Source organism: Ambystoma mexicanum, chromosome 8 (genome assembly GCF_040938575.1).
Source record: "Ambystoma mexicanum isolate Mex_15411 chromosome 8, UKY_AmexF1_1, whole genome shotgun sequence".
Lineage (NCBI taxonomy): Eukaryota > Metazoa > Chordata > Amphibia > Caudata > Ambystomatidae > Ambystoma > Ambystoma mexicanum.
Genome location: NC_090929.1, coordinates 1,082,215,219 through 1,082,238,616, shown reverse-complemented (window position 1 = coordinate 1,082,238,616; position 23,398 = coordinate 1,082,215,219). Strand labels below are relative to the sequence as shown.

Sequence of the window (23,398 nt, the reverse complement as noted above, 5' to 3'; positions counted from 1 at the left end):
ACAGTGAGAAACCGCTTTCACCGACAGGGCCCTGCCTGGCCCCTCAGAACTGCTGGTAGCCTTAGCCTCTGTACGAGGGACCTCGGGCCTAGGCCCGGTAATAGCCTTATCGGCACGGGCCTCGAACATCCGTTCGGTAAACGCAAGTCCAACCAAGGCCTCGGGACGCACCCCAGTCTTATTCTTGAGGGAAGCCGAAAGAGAGGGCTCAGAGGGAGCTCCGGTACCCCATAACTCAGTAGAACTGGGTCTACAAACAGCCCCCACAGGATGGGCCTCGGAGCGTGCTCTGGTATCCACAGACCCCTTACGGAGACCCTCGGAGAAAACTCTGGTATAACTATTAGGCCCAACAGGCACCTCAGGGCAATCCCCGATAACAGAGCGATCAACACTCCTCCCGGCCCGGGAGGAGCCTGGAAAGGTATCCCCCGGCCGGGGTGCTCTGAAAAGTAAAGAACTTACAGGGTGTTTCTTCTTTTCGTCGATGAACGCCTGAAAATGCGAAGGAGGAGTTTGTCGGAACACCCCCTCCCACCGCTCCAACCGACGTTGAAGTGCCCGGTCCGAAAGGGAGTCGCAGTAAAAACAGGAGTCCCAACAGTTATCCGGACCCAAACTCTCTAAACAGGATGGGGATCCGCCCTCGCGAAGCGTCAGTGACACGATGAACAATCTGGACAGTCTAGTTTGAACGACAGACTAGTACACGATCGCTAGCGAGAGCCAGAGTCGAAAAAAGGGAAGAAAATCTTCCGAGGATGCAAGTGTGTCTAGTCCCGAACGAGTGGACAAAAGGACTGATGGGCGATGCTGGGGCGGAGCCAAGGTGGGCGGGGTTACGGCTGCGTGCCGGGCCCCACGCAAGAAAGAGGAAGGACACATTTTAGAAAACAATTTTTGGATGCTTTTTACCAAGTGCTCCGGTCCCGTCCCACAGGACAGAGAGATGTCCCATAAGTATGGAGGAAAGGGGACAGGACGTAGGAGTAACCCCTGTCCACCGCCACTGTAATGGCGTGTTCTGAGCCCACGTCCCTGTGCCTCAGCCTTCTTGCCTTGGGCAGGAAGTCTATAATAGGTCACAGCTTGTACCATAGTTCCCAATCATATCGGAACAAAATGACTAGGGCATTAGCTGCCTTGATAGTAGAGGCGCTGTGTACATTATTCTCTTGCCCTTTGCGTCCAGCTTCTTCCTCTCCTGGGACGGAGGTACCATGCCTGCCAACGATGGGTTTGCTGAGCACTCCCTGGCTGTGGCCGAGACCACTGAGTTAGGCGAAGGCTGAGATCTTAAGCATCTTAGAACTGAATCTGGTACACTGTACTTTTTCTCCAATCTGTCACGCTGGGGTGGGGCTGTACGCCCGTTCTTCATTAGCACCAGGCCATCCTCCCAGATATCATCCAGGAAAGGGATGGACAATATGTTTTCTTCTGGACTTGCGCCGTTGGTACAGGAACCCTTCTTTCTTAGTTTCCTCGGGTACTAACAAACAGTTCAGAGGCCCTGGAGAACATGAAATGAAAGGATCCAACTTCGTCTGGAGGGAAGGACCTATGGGGGCCCTCCGGGTGTGGTGTTTCCCCATCAGCCGAAATAAAGTTGTCCTTGCCTGTGCCTGTAGCCGTAGTAACCGTGCTCATGACTGTGTTGATGTCCGGAGCCGGGGCTCAGGCTGGAGTCAGGTTGCGACGCAGGTGTGGTGGCGGAGGAGTCGGATAACGTTGAGGACCAGCACCTCCCTTAAACTTTCTCTTCCAACGAGGAGGGCTCAACCTCGGGGGTTCCTGAGGGACCTGTGGTGGTGCAGGCCCTAGTGCAGTGGGCATCCTCTGCTGGATCTCTGAGACCAGTGTGTGCAGAGTCGTTAGAATATCCAGCAACACATCCCTCAGCTGAGGGGTGAAAGGAGCCAGTGGTGTAGGGTCAGGACTGAAGCACCTCTTTTTGCGTGCAACGGAAGAAGGCTCACAGACCTCAGATTCCCCCCCCCCCCCTTTGTGGTCTGTATAGTAGTCATCAGGCAAATCATACTTATATGTGGGGTGGACATAGCAGGTGCCACCTTTGCTGACTCGTTCTGCTTTGATGCTGTCGACATTGACTTCTTCAACAATGTGCTTGTGGTGGCCCTTGTCGACGGGGCCATCGTCAAATCGGTTGACTTGGAAGGCTGAGAGGTCTTCGTTTATTTTGACGGGTCCTCCCCAGACTTCTCCCTTCTCGGTTTGTCGATAAATGGAGTTTGGACGAGGGTTAAGGACTTTCTCTTAGAAGAGGCTCCTTTCGTCAGCAGGCTCGCTGCGGAGACTGATGGTGATCGCGCTCTGCCTGACTTGGGACCTGTATTAGCGGCAAACCCAGCAGAGCCAGCATTGCGGCACTTGGTCTTCTCTTGGACCGCCACGGGTGGGGTGTCTTCAAAGGATCTCAACCTCCTCCCAGAGGGAGTTCGCTCTTCGGACCAGCCGGTTCTGGAGGAGGCATAACTCGGCCTGGAGGCCGAGTCACGGGCCTTGTTCGATTTGAGCCATGCTGCCGGCCTGCTGTAGTGATCCTTTTTGGTTTTCTTTGAGAACCCACAGTACACCTCACATCCCACCTCATCATGGTACGGATGCAGGCCATATAAGCATTTAAGATGCCGATCTTCCACAAATACATTCCTTAATCCAGACTTTACGCAGAATTTGAAGAGTCCCCTGCTTTCCTCCTTCTCCTCAGACATGGTGGAAAGGCGCGAAGTAGGCCTCAGGCCGGGCCTTCTCTAAACTTCGTTGGACGATCCGACAGCTAGCTGTTCTTTGCTGAAAACGATTAGGCAAAAATAGGTCAAAATTATTCAATTTCTATGGAAAAATTTGAAATTGGGTGAAAATACTCAGAGAGCTAACGTGAGGACTCCCAACACTGAAGCGTGCAGTAAGAATCTGAAGATGGCCACGAGGGGTGGAGCTTGGGGAGAGGACCGTCATTGGATGGGGTAATATGACAGAGGACAGTGATTGGTTTAAAGGAGAAATACAGTTTTAAAGTGAAACATGTGTCTGCGGTTGCTGTTGGTACTCTTGTTCAGAAGAGAATTGCTTTGACGACAATGTCACAGCTTGGGGCCGGTGGTTACCAGGTGCCGCTTTTTTAAACATTTTGAGCATCTGCTCTTTAAAGGTTTCCCACTCGGCCTTGGATGTAGGTTCTGCCACCAACTTATCATGTACTTCCGGGCCTGTGTCGGTGGCGCCTTTTTTTATTTTTATGGGAGGAAGAAGAAGGAGTGGCTCAGAGAGAGTGACCTCTTTTTTGCTTTCCTCCGATGCCTATCCTCCTTTTCAGGAGTAAGCCCCTCCGTATCAGGCCCGACGACAGGGAGGTCGAGCGGGTCAGAGATTTAGATGGGGGCTGGCCTAACGTGAGTTCCACAGCCCTCTCCCATAGCGATTTTGGGTTCATCTCTGCACAGTCCTCAGTAACATGATCGAACACTGAGGAACCACACGCATATGTGTCCCTGATGGACATTTTGGAACTGCAGTGCATGCAGAGCTTGAAACCCGACACCTTGGAAGTGGACATATCGAAATCGCGAACAATGACGAATTTGTCAGTTGAAAAAGATTCTCATGAGAGAGTTGTTCCATGAGCAGTATGCTAAGCGCATGGAAAAAAGGAACTGAGGTACAGGGGCGAAGTGACGCAGTATATGTACGACAACTGACGTCCCGTCCGGAGCGGACTGCTGCATCGAGGCAAGACGGATCGACAGCCGAGTCGAAGTGCACTACGCCCCCCTGTCGAATGGTTATTCGAGCAGCTGACGCTGGAACAGATAACTATCTGACATGGAATCTGTGGGAGAAAGGCAGTCCATTGAAGGAAGTCCTTGTAACAAGCTACAGCTGGATCTGGGACTTGCAGAGGAAAGGCAAAGAAGCATGCTCCAAAGGCGGAAAACAGGTGATGAATCTTGAGAAGGACCGCTTACTGGCTGATACCATGCCTCAAAGGGTGGAAGGCACCGTGCAGAGGTCTTCCCCAATCACTAGAAGGTTGCGGTTCATGAAACTGGAGAGTTGGCTGAGCCAATGCAGGTTTTTGCAGCAGTCTTCCAGCGGCCTTCGTCTTCCGTTTCTGGGTCCAGCTGGTTTCCTTACATCCAGAATTTGGGCTTCAGGTGACCCCAGTACTCCAATAAGGATACTTGCAACATTCAAATGTGGGGCTCGGGGGGGCAGTCCAATACTGGACAGAGAGCCTCCCCAGAACTGGCCCAGCAACAGCCAAGCCCCTGGTGGAATGGGGATTGGGGACAGACAGCCCTGCTTCCCTACTTCCTGGCAGCTTACATACAGAGGAGAACCTGGGTGGGCTTTCTGCAAGAAGCCTGCCAAGTTGCATTAAGAAAGGGAATTCTCACCCATCTGGCAAGTTAGGACGGTCAGCAAACAGGTCATCTTTAAAGTAGTCATTACACGTGGAGAGGCCATTTTGAGTACATGCTCCTCTTAAGTGCATTATCACAGCTAAAAATGTATCACGCAACAGTGTGTCTGCAAAAAGGATAAAAATTTAACAACTACCACCAGCCTGTTCAGTGGATACTTGGAAATTAACAAAAAAGTTACTTAGAATAAAGAAAAACGGACACAGCATGCCCATAGCACTCCATGAAAGATGGCTTGTACTACAAGAGTATAAACATATATGTCATACAAAGGGAGAGGATGACTCCTACCCTGGTAGACACACGGGCTACCCAGTGGACCCAAAACAACATTGCAAAAGGTCTACCTGGCAGCACATCACATAGGGCATGGTGGCTGCAACCACAGGAAAACATGGATGCCAGAACATAGAGAATAGGTCTCCCTACAATGGAAACCTAAAAAGGGGGTCCTGTGGACCCAAAACGGAAGTGAATGCAGGAGACGTGAAGATAAAAAAGGTCTTGCTCTCCCTCAAGGTCATTGAAAATGTCGAGAGAGTCCAGCTGGGGCACAAGAAAGCAGAGGGAATGCTCAAAGAAGAGTGCACTATAGACAAAAAAAAGAAAATCTCCTTAACAGCAAGGAAGAGAGTTGGTCCATTATGAGACCATCATTCCTCTGTCTATGGCTGCGGTATTCAAACTGTGGAGTGCGCCCCTCTGGTGGGCTGCAGCCTCATGCCGAGGGGGGGCGCGCATCCACAGCCTGAAAAGTTGCAGGACAACAGATTAAGCAGCCCGCTGTGCCAGTGAGCGCTGCTCTGCAATGTGCGGCTGGCTGACCTCTTTTGACATGTATGACTGTGATGCGTTCGGAATATGAACAAAGGAATGCATATTCCAAACACAGCGTGTGAGATGCTCTGGAGTCACACACCCAGCACCCCTCATTATTTGAGTCGACAGCCTTTCAAGTGGGGCAATTTATAAGTGATGGCTCACTTGACAAGCCATTGTTTTTACACAGAATGTGCTTAACATTTCAGTGTTAACTGAACATGGGGAATTTTTATTCATAAAGGCCCGTACAAGTATCAGTTACCTGACCAAACCTATGCATTCTTCAAAGAAAATTAAAATCCCACAAATAGAAAGTTTAAAACTATTTTCTTTATTTTCATGTCTCTTTATTTGACACACCAAAACTTTTTTTTTTTATATATTATTACTTGTTAGTTTCTTATGGTGCATCCCTGGGAAGGTTCACTCATTTTCATGCTGAAGTGGCTGCTTTCGGACATGGACTAAATGCATCTGCTTAGCATCAAAGGTCTTTTAAGTTTCTAAACAAGCCAGACAGTGCCTAGCAAGCAACAGACGGAAACTCAATGTCACTTGGCACCTTAATGTGGTGCTCCCTTATGTAACAGCACATTTACCCGTTTTGTCTGATGTGCCCAATTTTGATACAAGAGCAAACTATACTGTTTTGTGTATGTGACTCTGACAAGCATGCCATACTGTGCGCCCACACTTAAACACATAAAGCAATCAAAGAAGTTGCCTCAAATTTTAAATCCACAAGGTCAAACGCCCTTTCTACACTGCCACACCATAATTTTTACTAGCTAGCTGCAGGCCAACACTAATAAGAGATGCGAATGCCAGCTCGGTCAGATAAAGCATGGGCCTGCTCTTTTTTGATGGAATAACCACTGAGGCCTGCTGAATGGTGAGGAGGTAGTGGCTGAGGAACTGTGGTCCTTTACCATGCACCAGAAGCTGGTTTTGTTTAAAACACTTCATCAGCTTATTACTGTTCAGGCTAAAGTTTGAAAGAGGTACAATCCTTTTGAATGAATTGTGTACTCCAACGTATTCCACATCTTTGACATGTAATGTCCACAGCTGTGCACTTCGGAAACTTTTTCAGCAGAGGGTGTCCTGCGTCGATGACGTTCGGTCGATGTCCCTCGAAAGCCTTCGTCGAGGGCAACGTCACCAGATGAAATAGGACGCACAGTGCCCGTAGCCTCAGTTCCTTTTTTTCTGCGAACGTGTTGCTTCGTGAAACTTGGCGTGCCTCGTGAGTTTCATCGTTGAGATGCCTTTTTCTTCAACCCCTCCGACTCTGCGGTCTGGCTTCAAGACCTTCCGGGACTAAGCATCGAAAATGTTGATCACTGACCCACATCGCATTTGTTTGTGGTGCCTTGGCGAGGCGCACGACACCGACGACTGTTCGAAAATGCCAGTCGCTGACTGCCAAGTCCTTGTGGGAGCGGAAGGGGAAGCTCCAGGTAGGTAGGGGATCTAAGCCTATTAAGTCCTGAAAATCTAAATCGTCCAACAGGGTTTTCACCGATGACTCGAGGGGCGACTCTCCGCGTCGGGAGGTGGCCCGGGGATCTCGGTCCCGGAATGGTTCCCGCCATTCTTCTTCCTGGTCCCGGCACTCTAGGAAGCGCTGTCACCGGTCGCCTTCCCCGTCCTCCTCAGAGGATGGTGCCTCGAGGAAAGTGGCATGCCCGACGAAGTCCTCAACTCCGGAGGAATGGGATGCCTTTAAGGAGCAGATGTTAGCGATATTTCAATCGCAGAGCACGGTTCTGGTCGCACCTTCTGATGAAGCCGGCAAGGAACAACGGTCTTGTACCGCGGCTTGCACGCCTTTGGGCTCGGTTCCGCGACGCGACTCGCACCAGGAACTTCCGAGGTCCCATCCATACAAGGCTCAGGACAGTCGTAAGAGACATGCCTCCAGGTCTCGGTCCTCGTCTCCAGCGAGACTGCTGCAACTTGCTATGGGCTCGAAGCCAGCGTCGACTAGGTTGGTGCCATGTCCGTCTGACTCGGACGTCGACGCTTTGCCGTCGTATCAGCCCACGGTGCCATCAGCACCAGTGTCGACGTTTTCGGCGCTCTCGACGTCAAAGCCTTCGGGTGTTTTTGCCCGTAATTTGCCATTGAAGTATCTGGATATCGAGGATTGACCTAGGAAGGTTACTATGAAGTCTGTGAGGCCAGTGTTGCACTCCAGGCCCTCTTCTGTCACCAGGCCAGGGTTTCAACTCCCTCTGGATGACATTTATGAAGAGGAAGAAAGGTCTGATTTTGAGGACCCTGTTAAATTTGATGTGGCTCCAGGTTTTTCTGGCGACAGTCAATTGGAGGAGTTGAGGCAAACCCTTCATGACGCCAGTGGGTTGGACACTTCTCCGGAAGTGGAATTTGGTAGGCCTGAGCCTGGGGCTCATGCTGAGCCTTCATACAGAAGGCGCATGGCTAGGGTCTCGGGAGTATCTGGGATGGTCCAGTCCTCCTGATGACTTTGTATAGGATGATCTAACTGACATCTTAGATCAAGGTCCATCTTCTGACCCGGTGTTGCCGTTTCATCTCACCTTACAGAAAAGGGTGGCAGCTGCTTGGCAGTCCCCGGAATCTCTTCCGGCTGTTAATACATCTTTGACAAAGCAGTGCCGCCCTTCTATTACCGACCCCAGCTATTTATCCACTCACCACACTCCCGAGAGTTTGGTGGTTCAGGCGGCTATGGCAATCTCGAGGCAGGCGGCATACCCTACCATCCCTCTGGATAAGGACAACAAGCGCTTCAAGAGTTGGGCTCAGAAGGTATTTTCTGCTGGGAGCATGGCCTTGAAATCGGCCAACTCCACTTGTGCCTTTGCAAGGTTCTCACACACTGGGGAACTGTGTTTCTTTAGCAGCTGAGCATATTCCCGAGGGGGAAGAAAAGGATGGTTTCCTTGCTCTCATGCAAGACGGCAAGGATGCCATGTGCGTATCCCTTCAGTCGGGTTTGGATATGGCCGACAGTGTCAGCCGACCCATGGCTGCGAGCACCGTTATACACAGATTTGCGTGGTTGCGGAAGTCGGGTTTTGCTCCGGATGTGCAGGCCCGTCTTCTAAACATGCCCTTTGATGGCGCACATTTGTTTGGCAGCAAGGCTGACGAGAGCCTTGAGAGGTTGCAGACATCAAAAGCTGCAGCTAAATCTTTAAGCGCAGGTGTGCGTCAACCTCTGCCTTTTCGTCCTAGGGAACAGCATTGGAGGGGAGGTTTTTTTTTTCCTTACTACTTCTCCTTTGGTAGAACGAGAGGGGCCGCCAGTCAAAGTGGCCAGCGAAAAAGTACCTGTGGTGGTTAGGGAAATCGTGGTGCCAAAGACGCTGCAGCAGCTGCTTCCAAACAGTCATGAGGCCATTTCCCATGGTTTGCCAGTTGGGGGCAGACTGTCTCAGCATCCCGAACAATGGCGGGCCATTACTTCAGATGCGCGGGTTCTGGATACCATAGTCTACGGCTACTGCCTTCCCTTCCTTCAGCGGCCTCACGACAATCCACTGAGGAAACTCTCTTTGAAGCTTCCGGATCCGCTCCTGTGCAGGAAATCTTAATCCTGCTGGAGAAAGGCGCTATAGAACTGGTGCCTGTAGCGAAGAGGAACAAGGGATGGTATTCCCCTTATTTTGTTATCCCAAAAAAAGCGGGGGCTTGAGACCCATCATGGACTTGCGTTGGTTGAACAAACCTCTCAGGAAGGACAAGTTCAGGATGCTTACTCTTTCTCAAGTGCTTCAGGCCCTTCAAATTCAGGATCGGTTGGTGTCTCTGGACCTACAGGATGCTTACTTTCATGTGCCGATTCATCCTAAGCACAGAAAGTACCTGAGGTTTGGGGCTGCCGACTCACACTTTCAGTTTCAGGTCCTGCAGTACGGATTGACCTCAGCCCGAGGGTCTTCACCCAGCTAATGGTGGTGGTGGCAGTGAACCTCAGGCGTGGGGGGATTCACGTCTACCCCTACCTGGATGACTGGCTCATCTGGGCGTGCTCTCCCGAGCAAGCGTTGGATCATCTCGGTCTCACCTGCTGCACCCTCCACAGGCTGCGCTTCTCCCTGAATTTCAAGAAGTCGCACCGACACCTTCCCAACAGCTCCAGTACATCGGGGCTGTGTTAGACACGTCCTTGGGGAAGTGCTTGCCTCCCAAGGTGAGGGCTCATCACATTGTGCAGATGGTGGACAAGTTTCAACATGCCCAGAGACTCCCGGCTTTCGAAATTCTTAAGGTTGCTTGGTCTCAGGGCATCCTGCATTTTTCTGGTGCCAGAGGCAAGGCTGCGGATGAGATCCCTGCAATGGGTCCTCAGGATGCAGTGGTCTCAGTTCTCTGGCAAGATGACAGATCCCGTTCAGATTCCACTCTCGGCCTCCTAGGATCTTCTGTGGTGGGCCAACGAAGGGAACCTGATGAGGGGGGAACCTTTTTGGCAACCGTGGCCAGAGGTGACTGTAGAGACGGACCCTTCCCTCACAGGTTTTTAATTGAGTCAGAAAGTGGTTCTCCCATCTTTCTATCCTCCTCCTCATCCTGGTAAGGAAGAGGAGCGACTCCATCGTTTGGATCCTAGGAGAGCTCTGAGCTTTTACATTTCTAGGATGACCAGGGTCAGAGTGGACTATCAACTCTTTGTAGGATATGCTGGATACCAATTGGGCCAGGCTGTTACCAAACAGACCTTGTCCTGGTGGATTATCCTCACCATTACGGAGTAATACCGGTTGGCGGGTAAGGACCATCCTGAAGGGTTGCAAGCTCATTCCACTAGGGGTGTGGCTACTTCCGCCGCCCTCCAGCGGGGTGTTCCTATTAGGAATATTTGGGATGCCGCTACTGGGGCTTCGCTTCATGCCTTTGTTAAGCATTATTCACTGGATACCATCCATGGTCAGGATATGGCCTTTGGTAAGGTGGTTTTTTATTCAGCAATCTGATTGGGTATTCTAAATTCTTTTAACCTCCATTTACTGGTACTGCTTTGGGAATCTGTCAAAGATGTGGAATACGTTGGAGGGCACAATCCATTCGAACAACAAGTTACTTACCAACTGGTAACTTTCTTTCGACTGAATGTTCCTCCAACGTATTCCACATCGCCCTCCCAGCCTGCCCCTCTGGAGAATTTCCTATGCGATTGCAGCTCACGTTTCCACAAGGCTATGTGCAGTCAAGCAGGCATGAGACTGGTGCCACATGTACCGAGGGAAAAAACTTAAACTGAGGTTATGGGCGCCGTGCATCCTATTTATAACATCTGGTGACGTCGCCCTCGACGGAGGCCTTTGACGGACATTGACCCGACGTCATCGACACAGGGCACCCTCTGCTGAAAAAGTTTCCGAAGTGCACAGCTGTGGACATTACATGTCAAAGATGCGGGATACGTTGGAGGAACATCCAGTCGAAAGAACATTACCAGTTGGTAAGTAACTTGTTCTCCTGTGTAGCCTTTCTGTGCATTGTTTATTTGGTCTCTCTTGTGTGGTATCCTGTCCTGTCTGTAGATATAATTCCCTAAAGATGTTTCTGTATTGGGGTTGGGCATACCCACACTGAGACCCAGCTCTTCCTCCTCTAAAAGTCTTCAGAAACAAGAAGCAAAAGAGCCCTTGTACCCCATTTGAGTGACTGATGTTGCAGCCATTTTATACTTGCATCCAAAAACTTAAGCTGTCCAAATGAGCATGTATGGTTCATGGTTACAGACATTTTAATGTTAGGGTGAGTATTGTGAACCATGATGTGAGCACCAAGCCATCCATCAGTTATGCATTTAGAGATTCACACATACAATCCTTTTATCAAAGACTTGTTTATCAAATGTAGAGCTCTCTGATCACTGTTATAGTTCTGAAATGCTCTGTGATTTAATGCAAAGTATACAGGAATCCTCATGTGTGCTATATGTCCCCTTTCCCACTCTCAGAGAGGTATTACCAGACTGTCCGTCTTGGAATGATAACCTATCAGAAAATAATTGATATGGTTAGTCTAGTATTGCCCCTTGCGAAATACAAGCGAGGTGGTCCGAAATGATCATCTGGCCAGGTCAGTGGGCCCTCAGACCCCGATAGGCTGTTCACTCCGCAGTGTGCCTGTACAGGCAAAGTTTGAAACTGCATTCAGGCAAGGACTTCCCTAAGAGCAGGTGACAGAAAAACCATTTACTTGGGCAGCAACAGCTGTGTTTTCACATTACAATTCTTCTGTAAAGTACTTCATTTACAATGTAATGAAACCAGCTTCATTTATATAGCAATTATGTATTCATATTGAGGAGGGGTTTTGTCGCACAACAGAGGTTAGTTAGGGAGTGACGTGCGCCTGTCAGTGGGGGTTCGCATTCTGATGTTTCGCCCTGGGCACCAAGTTGGCTAGAAACTGCCCTGATTACAGCACACAGCTTCTTTTGCAGGGATGACGAGCCCCTCCCATCCGAATGCAGAGTAGGAAATCACTAATGATGGCTCATTAGTGACATACTGCCCTACCTTCAGATGGGATGGATGGTGGGGGGAGCAACTGTCCCCATGTTGCCAGTCATAATTCATTTAGCGCAGCAATGTATTCAGTTCTCAGTTTTTTGTCCTAGTGCTTAAAATGTGCGCTTTACATTACAAGCTGTGTGCCGCAGACTGGTTCCACTCTAAGCGAAGGAGAAATGTGGACTGTGGGGACCCTGTACAAGTAAATAGAACAAAGACCCTATGGTCCTCATTTCTCCTGCGGCAGCAGTGGCCAAGGGAAGGCGCCTGGGAATTTCATCCTTTTGGCTGAAAGTAATCCTGGAGTATCCTACATTGGCATGGTCTGCTATGCAGTCCCTCTTACCCTTTGGGTCTTCCTACTTGTGCGAAATAGGATTTTCAGCATTGGCTGTACTGAAAACGAAATACTGCAAAAAGCTTGAAGTGGAGGACAACCTCAGAGTGGCAGTCTCAAAAATTAAGCCACACACGGACTCACTTTCTTCAGAGAGGCAAGCCCACCCTTCCCATTAGTACTTGCTCTGTAAAATCAAACTGCCTTCAGCTGAATAGACTAATAGGACTGAATTTTGAGAAAATAAAAGCTCTACTGGAGATTTTCGTGTTTACTTGCATGGTTTCTATGTTTGGATTGGAAGTGATTGTCCTACTGTCTTGGAATGTCTCCCAAACAACAGATCCCATCAGAATGGGGGGCGGGACGGGGGGAGGGGTCCCGAACAACTTATTTTTTGCTCAGTGGGGCCTTGGCATAAAAGGTTTGAAGACCACTGGTTTATGGGCAGGCCTCCTATCCTTTTTTTCTTCATGGACCCTCAACAGGAGTTGAGAGAAATAACATATATAAAAAGTGAAGCTTTAGCCAAATTCTGCATAGATTTGTATGAATGTAAATTTGCCATAATGAAAAATCACGAGCACCCTTCCAAATCAATATCTTTGCTGACAACTGGTTGTCTGTTGTGCTTTGTTCTTTTTGGGCCACATTTTAATAGGACAAAGTCTTCACTCACCTTGCCAAGCACGTGGCAAAAGCAGACTCTGGCACATGAGGCCCCCAGACTGGCAGAAGCCCATTGCATTTGGTGTTTGCATTCTGTAAGGCCGCACTCTCCCATTCTTCTCGTCCGCGCGCGAGTCTGCAGAGGCCAAACATGGACATAATATCAGGTAAACTGTTTATGTGTTCTATAAAGCACTAACGTAATCACTGTATTCTCAAGCCTTTGTCAGTGTGCGTGTGTGTGAGGGGTGGAACAGTTAACTTGCATACTGGAGAATTGAAATATGTTTAACATATTTAACAAATAAAAAATATCCGGAGGCATAATTATAGAGGATAGTTAAAGGAAGTAATTAATAGACGCAACTAACACGAGCAATTTGTAGCAAGGGTAAAAATTATTGACACTAAAAAGAAAAACGATAGAACTGAAGCAAAAATGAATGTATCAGTGTAAGGGTACTTCTATGGGCATGCATGAATATTTGTGCAAATGGGGCAAGGATTGGGTGGTTGGAGTGAGGCGGTGAGCTCTCCCACGACTCTTTAAAGATATGTACTACATCACCACCAATATCATGCAGATCACCTAAAGTTAATTCAATTTAATGTTTACTTCAGTCAGACAATCCAAAAAACAAACATGCATAAAACATGATAAACAATAAAAATGTACTTCACAGTTGCTGTAAGGTGGCATTCCTCATAATAAAGGTGAAGAAAAATATAATTACTTAAATTATCATTTTGTATACGTTTGTGGGTTTTCTAGAGAGCTACATTCATCTTTGGGCATTTTGGAGCTATGGACACTGACTAAAGTGTAAATCAAATGATAATAGACCTCCAGTACAACTATCGTCTGAAAAGCAAAAACATCATAATTTTCTGAATTTTAACAGATTGATCTCCACATGTAAATGTAAAGAAAGATTATCTAATGTGTTTGCTGTTGAACTGAAAATGATGTACCGCCTATTTTAACTTTTTGTGTCTATGGACGACTAATAGACCGCTCTGTTGTGATCTAAAATTGTATTCGCTGCATAAGTCATTGAAAGCAGATTACAGGTCTTGCGTTCCAGATCTTTTTGCGCGACAAAAATGTTTATTTAAAAGCCCCTCCAGCATAATGCTGGGATTCCTGGGATGATTGGTTAATATTTCAGAACATTCAGCAAGGTCCCAGCAACCACTTTCTGTATTCGCTGCAGGCGGTTCATAGGATTTTCAGAAGGGTCTAGATTGGACTCTATTATCAAAGTCTAGACTTGGTGATACCAAAGTGTTAACTGCCATCACTTGCGGAAAAAATGTCAGTAAGGAACCAGTTACTTACCTTTAACTCTTGTTCTCCAGCATTGGTCTTAAATTTATTCACATGCTATGAATATTCCCGGTCGTCAGGCTGAGAATCCTCAGTAAAATAAAGTTGTTTGCTTTAAGCTAAAATATGCATTGTCGCTTGTATAGCCTATTGCTGTCACTTTGGGTCATACTACAGCAACCAATGCCATTCGTCCTCCTTCATTCCACCCCTGTTGACCATCTTCAGATTTGGCCACGCACGTAAAGTGGCAGTAGGAACCAAGAAGAGCCATAGGGGGGGGGGGGGGGGGGGGGGGTTGTTATGTGAAATCATGCAAGACCCATGCTGGAGAACACAGGTTACAGGTAAGTAACGTGTTCCTTCTTCAGCATGGGGTCTTCCATAGATTCACATGCTATGAATACGATTACACAACAGTACAGTTACACAACCCCTTGAGGTGGCAAGGCTCAACAGAAGCAATACACTTACTCCTGGAACAGACTTACCTCATGAAAACAGGCTGCAAAGCACCGCTTGTCCGACAAGACTCCTCCCTGCAATCCCTGTTGACACAGTAGAATCTTGTGAAGGTGTCAGTAGCCCTCGACGTAGCAGCCCTGCAGATATCCAGCAGGGGAACACCACAGAGTAACGCCGTTGTAGATTCAATTGCTCTGGTGGAGTGGGTCTTTGTTCTGCCTGGCAACAGCCTGTTCGCCAGCCGATGGCAATGGATGATGCAGCTGCAGAGCCATCTGGAGGTGGATGATTTAGATAGGGCTTTCGCATGTCCCACAGGTCCAAAGTTTACGAAAAGGTGGGAAGTCCTTTGTGTGCGCAACATAGAATTTCAAGACATGTGCCATGCCCAGCAGTGTAAAGATCTTTCAGCCGGCGAAGAAGGGTTTGCAAGGAAAACTGGCAGTACCAAAGGCTTGTTTAAATGAAAGTCTGATGGGACCTTCGGCATAAAGGATGGATGAGTGCTTAGAACCACTTTCACGGGGTAGAACAACAATTATGGAGGCATATATGAGAGAGCCTGAATTTCCTGTATTTCACCAAAACTCCTGCCAGACGTGATCGCCATGAGGAAAGCGGTTTTCTAAGAAAGAAGCGTCCAGGGGCACCTTTGGGAGATATATCATTCTTATGCTTCATTCCCTCTCCTAGTGAAACCCCAAGCACTTTTTGCTTGACTTCTGGACCTTTTTCTTAAATCCCGAATGAGTGGAGCCTTTTCCCACTCATTCATTCTTATGGGATCTGTCGTTTGGAACTCGTTTGTTTGAGTTTTAGTGTCGTATGGAGTCTACTTTCCTCCATATGACATGCATTACCGTAATAGCATTTCTGATGATTGTATCTGCTTAGATTCACATGCTGTGCATATGGTCCAACATCCAGTGGTAACCGCAGAGTATTGCATCTCGTCTTTCCCTATCTTGACGTGTAGTGTACCCAAAATCCCTTACGCCCCAAAGTCCCTCCGATTGTATTTTTTCTGCCATGAGGGAGCCCAAGGCTATTGTGAGCGAGTACATAAAGAGAGAAAGTAGTAAGACGTCCATGTTCCTTCCACCAAGAGCGGGGAGGTAGGGAGGGCGCATGTGAATCTAAGCAGATACAATCATCAGAAATGCTATTATGGTGAGTAATGCATGTCTTCTGATGCTTGTTAATCTGTTTAGAATCAGAGGATGTGCATAGACTAGCGAGCAGTACCCGGAGTTGGAGGTGGGTTGCGAGAAGGAACAGTAGAGAAAAGATGTCTTAGTACTGCTTGTCCCACCTGAGAATCAGACCTAGAATGGGTGTCTAGGCAATAGTGTTTTGTAAAGGTGTGTACAGAACTCCAGGTTGCCGCTTTGCAAATGGACTCTAGGGGAACATTTGCAATGAATGCTATGGAAGCCCGAGTGCCCAGAGTAGAGTGTGCTCTAGGCTTGAAGGGCAGTTCTCTCTTAGCAAGAGCCTAACACAGTGTGATGATGCATTTGACAATCCACCTTGAGATAGCTGATTTAGAGACAGGATCCCCTTTTCTACCATCTGCCACTGAAACAAAAAATTGGTTTGTTTTCCTCAGTGGTTTCGTTCTTTCCAGGTAAAACATGACTGTCCTGCGCACATCTAGTGTGTATATGCTTCTTTCGGCCATGCTAGTGGGATTCTGGAAAAAGGTAGGTAGTTGGATCGATTGGTTCACAAGGAACTTCGAGATTAATTTAGGCGCAAATCTGGGATGAGTGCGCAGAACTACCTTATCCCTGTGGACTGTAACAAAAGGGTCTACAACAGAAAGGGCCTGTAGTTCGCTAACTCTTCTAATAGAAGTGATAGCCACTAGGAAGGCCGTCTTGAAAGTAAGGTCTTTTAGACTTGCTTTATGCATTGGCTCAAAGGGAGATCCCACGAGTCTGGTTAAAACCACATTTAGATCCCATCCAGGAGCTGGGTGAGAAATGGGGGATGAATCCTCTTAACCCCTTCCATAAAAGCTTTAATCACCGGTATTTTCAACCACAACACCTTCTGTTGTTACGTGGTGTAGGCTGAGAGAGCAGCAAGATGAACTTTTAGGGAATTGAAGACCAACCCTGTGTCTAGCAAATGGTTTAGGTACAGCACAATGTGTGTGGGTGAGCAATCGATGGGATGGACGCCCTTGGTATTACACGAGATGACAAATCGTTTCCATTTGCTGGAATAGCAATAGCGGGTGTTAGGTTTCCTCGCTTCCCTGAGAATGTCCACGCATCTCTGAGGGAGCTGAAGGTGTCCAAACTCTATGACCTCAGGAGCCAGGCTGCTGAGTTCAGAGTTTGTGGGCATGGGTGTAGGCTCTCCCTGCCCTGTCCTGAGACAACATGTTGTACGGGCAGGGTAGTTTTACTGGTGGGGAGAGGGACATTTCCATTAGATGGGCGAACCAGCGATGGCGGGCTCACATGTGGGCTACCAATATCATGGTGACTGGTTCCTGGTGCATCTTGTCCACTATCTTGTTGGGTAGGGGAGTCGGGGGCAGGGGAGGTGGAGTTGGGGGGGGAGGAAAGCATAAACAAATTTCCCTGACCATGTGACCATGCTATCCAGAGGGGTACCTGGAGGTGTAGTCTTGGCATTGGGCGTTCTCCTGAGTTGCGAACAGGTCGATCTCTGGGAAGCCCCATTCTGCGTATTCTATGGGCAGTGTGGGAAATCTCTGCTGAGCACGTCTGCCAGAAGATTGAGTTCCCCTGGAACGTGCTGGGACAACATAAACATCTTGTGTTGAAAGCACACATCCAAATGTTTTAGGATAGCTTGGATAGCACTGCAGGGGTGGTGAAGGTTTTCCCCTTCAAGAGGTTTTCCCTCGACCACCACTGCAGAGAGAGAACAAGGGCTGGCGAGACAACTACCAGATCTTCCCATTGTCCGCTGGCCTGACACCACTGGCTGTTGAGCCACTCTTGCATGGGACGCATGCGCAGTCGCGCGTGCGGAACCAAGCATATGCATGACGCCATCATGCCTAGCAAGCGCATGGCTTTGTGTACCGTCACCTCCCGACTGGATAGATATTGAGGGATCTCAAAAAGCATGTTCTGAACCCTCTCGTTGGAGGTTAAGGCGAGGTCGTCCTTCATCCGGATTAGAGCCCCCAGAAATTGTTTTACTTGATTGGGGACTACACTGGATTTTTTCTCGTTGATGGAGAATCCCAGACTGAACAGAAGGTCTACGGTCTTCTGGGTGTTTAAAAAACACGTGTTGTAAGAGTCCCATGTTATGAGCCAGTCGTCGAGGTAAGGGTAAACCGGGAAAGACAGTCTGCGCAGGTGTGCTGCCGCTACTGCCAGGACCTTTGTAAACACCATTGGTGCTGAGGCGATGCCGAAGGGGAGCACTTTGAATTGGTAATGCCTGTCCTCTATCATGAACCTTAGATATTTCCTGTGCGCTGTCAACATTCAAATATGAAAGTATGCATCTTTCATGTCCAATGTTGCCATGTGGTCCCCCTGTTTCAACAGTGGGATCACCTCCTGTAGCGTTACCATATGAAACTTTTGAGGTTTTATAAATTTGTTTGCTGGGTGCAGTCTAGAACAGGGCGCATGGTGAGGTCCTTTTTGGGTATAAGGATGTACACTGAATAAATGCCCTTGTTTACCTGAAGAATAGGGACGGCTTCTATGGCGTCCTTTCCCAGCAGCGCTTCCACCTCTTGATTCAGGATCTGCAGATGGTCCAGTGAGAGGCGGTGTGAGCGTGGCAGTCTGAACTGTGGTGGCAGTACCCGTGGGCGACCATCTTTATAAACCACTGGTCTGAAGTTATCCCCTCCCATGCCGTGAGGAAAGATGTTAAATGCCCCCCGACCGGGGTGACATGGGAGGGGACCTGGATCTGTTGGTCATTTCTGACCAGAGGCTGCGGCTCCTCTGGGATTGGGTCCTCTTCCTCTGCCTTTGCCGCGCCGCTGACCCCTAGTTGGGTAGTAGGCGGTGCTTCCTGATGTTTGTCCAGAGTTATAGTTTCCCGTGCTGTAGTTGTTCTGAGTTGCACAGGACTGCCCTCGAAAGAACCGACGAGAACCACCTCCCCTTTGGTGGGGGAATGTTTCTGAGTTATTTGTTGCAAGGATTTAAGAGTCTCATGCTCTTTCTTGGCTGTCTCCAGGGCATCACCGACCGCTTTCCCAAAGAGAATGGTCTCTTCTATGGGCTTGTTGATAAGAGCGGCCTGTGTTTCAGGCTTGAACCCTGAGTTGCGAAGCCAAGCATGCCGCTTGAGTAGAGTGCCCTGGGCCAGAGACCTACCTGCTGTCTCAGCAGTGTCCAGAGTATTCTTGATTACATTGTGATTTACCTGCCTGCCCTCGGCCACGATGGTGAGAAGCCTGGACCTAACGGGTTCAGGGACCTCTTGGAGACCTTCTTGTATAAGGTTCCATTTTGCGTCTGCATAACTGGCCAGCAGCGTGGTGTTATTCGCTATGCGTGTGGTGTCCGCAGCTGCCGAGGTAACGCGCTTACCTAGGGCGTACAACCTCTAGGGGTACTCCTGCCCGTTACCGGGTGGTAGTGACTACTAAGGAGTCGGGGGTGGCGTGGCCTTTAATATACTAAGGGTCTGAAAGAGCTGGCCGAAATAGTTTTTCCACTCTTGTGTTCACTGCCCGGGTCTGAGCTGGCATCACAAGGGAGGGGGCCAATCATCTTTTAACATAATTTAGGAGGGGAATGGTTTGGCTTGAGGGTGGGTTTCTCCTTGAGAATGTCCCCCACAAAGTCTTGTTCGTGTACTGCCTCCTAAGTAGTAATCTGAAAGTGATCTGCTGCCTTCCTTAAGATAGCATTGAAGGCCATTTGGTCCTCTACAGGCGAGGACTGGTGAGCCGGGGTGGATGGAGGAGAATCCAGGCAGAGAACATCAGTGTCTGATCTTGCGTGGGGAGCGTCCATGGCTTTGTTTCCACTTGCTGGGTTTCCTCCCAGTTGTCCCTGGCATCCGACTGGTCCTCAGTGTAGTCCTGCAGGAAGGAAGGGTCGTCTTCTTCGCTGTAGATGTCCTGGTAAGTGTCCATCTAGACCACATCTTCATGGTGGACAGGAACCGAGGGCTGAGAGTCAAGATTCTCTTGGAAACGTGAAGCTGATCTTAAAAGAGGGTCCTCTAAGGAGAAGAATACTCAGAAAGCGAGAATCCTTTCAAGACGATCCATGTACCCTTCAAATTTCTCCCTTGTCCACTTAGAGGACCCAGAAGGGCATAAAGGTGGAAAAACGTTTTCCAACCTTTGGTGTCGAAATTTGTCTCCAAGGGTTTTGGACAGAGGTTTCCGACTGTCCTCGTAGGTTTCGTGAGTATCAGGGCACCATGGAGTGTCTTTAGACTTGTCCGCGGCCTGCCCCATTCGTTTCGACAGTGTAGGTACCAGCCCAACTGCCTAAGTAATTATAGCGATACTGTCTTCAATCTCCGCTGAGGATTCAAAGGCCTATCGGTAGATTTACCTCCTTTCGCGGCGTTAGAGGGCCTAGCGGTAGATTTTTCACCTGGTGGCCTAGAAGTAGGTTTTGGGCTTACCGGGCCTTTAGCGACCGTCTGAGCGTTGAAAGACCGCACTTCGACATGTAAACCCGATTTATGGGTAGCACCCTTGTTTTTGGAGTGCCCAGTCGCAAGACGCTGCTGCGGATGCGGGGAAGGCAGGTGATCTACCCAATCAGAGGAATCCGCCGAAAGTTTTGATGGCCCTGTTGGCGCCTTCAACTTTTTCGATGGAACCGTTGAAATTGGTGGTGGGGTTGTGTGCTTAGTGTGTTGTGGTTTTTGTACGCCCCTGTCGCCGGGTGTTGTCCCTGAAGAGGGACTTGCGTCAGGCCTTGAAGGGTGGGGGACAGGCGTGGCGGACCTAGAAGTGTCCGCCTCAAGGTCTATAACATCCGATACGGATGTTTGGTCATCGGAGGTGCCCCCGACACTTTCAGCGGGTGTGGCAGTGGGGGAAGAGGGTTCAGCCCGCGACATACCGTACGCAGCCCACCACTTTACAGAGTGCTCCTTAAGGGTCTTAGGCTGAAGGAGTTTACAAGCCGCACACTGCTTCTCGTCGTGATCTAAGGGGAGGCAAGAATTACACGTTCTGTGTTAGTCTTTCCTCGGGTATCTGACCCTTGACTTGGGGCAGAATCAAAATGGAGTCCTTTCCATAGCGAAAGGTATAAACAAAGATGACCAGACCTAGAGGGCAAAGAGGGGGAAAGACATAATGAAAGATATGGCCACCACGACCCCACTCGCCCTACTGTGCAGGCCGGCCAGAGAGCTCGGCCACGTAGATGCCTCAGCCGCCGGATCTTAGGCGCCGAAATCCACCGACATAGAAACTTCCCGAAGTCATTGTTGAAGTTCTCAATCGCCGCCGAAGTGACTTAAGGGGGAACCAGAACTGCCGTGGCCATGCCGAAGCGATGAGTATCATCTTGCAATGACATTGAGTGTGTTGATCACATGTAGCAGGAGAGAGATTGGAGGGAAGGCATGCAGTAAGAGCCCCTTCCACTGGAACAAGTCTGCGCCCCACAGACCCCACTTCTGAGCGAACCTGCCGGCGAACCTCTGGTACTTGAGAGTTGGCCGCCGTCGTGAAGAGGTTGATCCAGGGTTGGCCCCAATTGCTGAAAGTAAAAGTCACTTGATTCTCACTGTAAAGACTGGAGGCGGGGTATCTGTACTTCAGCCCTATTCTTTGGTTGGGACAGAGGCACAGAGCACCCCAGCCAATGGTGCTCTATATGGTAGCTTGGATGAGCAACCAAGGCTTTAGCTCTCAGTAGGTGATGCATGCTGGTTCCTAAGAACAGTGAGTTTTCAAGCCCCCACAATGGAATGCCCAGACACTATGTTAGGTGATAACACAGATTCTTTATATAAAATAAAGTTCAGATAAATATAGGCATATAAACAATAACACTTTGTACTTTGGTTATACTATTCAAATAATGTAAATGTGATATAAACTATGTGATAACACATAATTAGAAGATGAACCAACTGCTGACAGTCTTTAAAAAGCATGTGAATTACTAAGCAAGGGTGACTGCATAGATTAAGGAGGAAAGGCGGGTTAGTTTCAGAACATAGGCAGTATACTTTCTTTGGCCTTAAATAGCGATACTGTGTGAGGATCTCCCCCACCTGGGCAACCTTTAAAGGAAAAGTTATAGTGTACCTTATCTTGTCTATTACGGCCTAGTCCAAAAATGTTCAATAATGTTCAGCTTTACTTCTACAGTTTCTACTACCGCAAAGTATCTGAGATGCCACAGGGGAACATGATCCAAGACAAATATGGGACCCCTGTATGATTCCTGAGGCTGGAAGATGCTCGTCCTCGCCACAGTACCCTTGATGCCTTGGAAGGAGAAGAGGTGGAGGCTCTTGGCTTCACTCAACATGACCCCTTGAGGATGGACCCCCTTTGCAAGAAGGAGTCGCTGGGATGTTGAGGCCAAGAAAAAAAGAGGAACACGACAGTGTCAGAAAGTCAGCCCTTTCGGTCTTCAACGTGGTCTCCGTTGGCGGGTCGCTATCCCGGCTGTGGGTGGCCCACGAAGGTGAAACTTGCTGTGAACTCAGAAAAGGCCAGGCTGAAGAAGACCCGGCCCTTGGGGACCTTGGATGCCTTTTTTCAGCAATGATGGGTGCAGTGGCAGAAGTAGTCGGGTTTCCAGATTTCACGGTTTATGTTCGTGCTGCAGGCACAGCACAGACCTCTGGCTGGCTTCTGGCGACCTGGACTCAACCACTGGATTGGACTGGACCATAGACCCTCACCAAGGCTGGACCCTCGAGATGTCTTTGGTTTTTGGTGGCGGGAAACCCACCGGCAGACCTGCCTTGGCACACAGCGAAATGGGATCTTCTTTGGCGGGAAAAAGTGGTCAGATGTCATGCCAGGGATGTCCTTGAAAGAATGTTTGATCAGGTGGAACTTTCGAAGCAATGGGTGTCAAGCAGCACTATGCCAGCGGACCCCATCTTTTGGGCGGTAGACGGCAATCTGGCTTCAGTCTGGCTTCCAGCGGTCATGAACACTGTTCCGGACCCTGGGCGACAAAGTTGGATTTCTTCAGATCTAGATCTCCAGGCACTCATCTTCTGGACTCACGAAGACACCCTTCTCCGGACGGCAGGTACACAGTGCTGGCTTCCAGGGTACTTCTGATGAAGGGTAGCCGGTGCACGATAGTACCTCGTAGCTCGGAAAGAGGTCACCTAACCAGGCGCTCTCTTGAATCAATCCTCGGAAGAACACAGCAACTTTTGTATTACATGGAGAAAATGCAGCCGCAACTTCTTCCTCCAGCTTGGCTCCAGGGAACAGCTTCTTCTTGCTTCAACTTCGACTTCAGCTTCTGAACAGGTTGGTGAGTGAGGGGTCCCTAGATATACACATTTGTTCCCCATTCATTCAGCCTGAGCCAAGAACAATCAGCCAATCATCCACAAGTGCATTCATGCAGGCAGGCAGGCAATCAGGCTCACAGGCATTCAGGCCATTCACCCAAACCAGACACCCATAGAACAGAATGGGGATTGGAGTATGCATTCACTCCAGTTTCAGTTAGGGCTGGCCGGTTTATAGTCATAATATCGAAAAAATAATGTCGAATTACAAAAATGTCGAAAAAAAAATGTCGAATTCAAAAATGTCGAAAACACATACATATAATAGAAAAAGTAATTAATTCGAAAATAAAATGTCGAAAAAAAAAATCGAAAAACCAATGTT

At 48.8% G+C, this 23,398-nt stretch overlaps 1 protein-coding gene across 6 annotated transcripts in view; it reads right to left on the bottom strand.

Annotated features, from left to right (window-relative positions):
• UBR4 (ubiquitin protein ligase E3 component n-recognin 4) overlaps positions 1-23,398 on the bottom strand; it is a 2,945,062-nt gene that overhangs the window by 91,064 nt on the left and 2,830,600 nt on the right. For all 6 annotated transcript variants that reach the window (XM_069611069.1, XM_069611071.1, XM_069611072.1 and 3 more), the window contains one exon: positions 12,805-12,930. In XM_069611069.1, the coding sequence (XP_069467170.1) occupies positions 12,805-12,930 (126 nt within the window). The remainder of the gene's footprint in view (positions 1-12,804; positions 12,931-23,398) is intronic.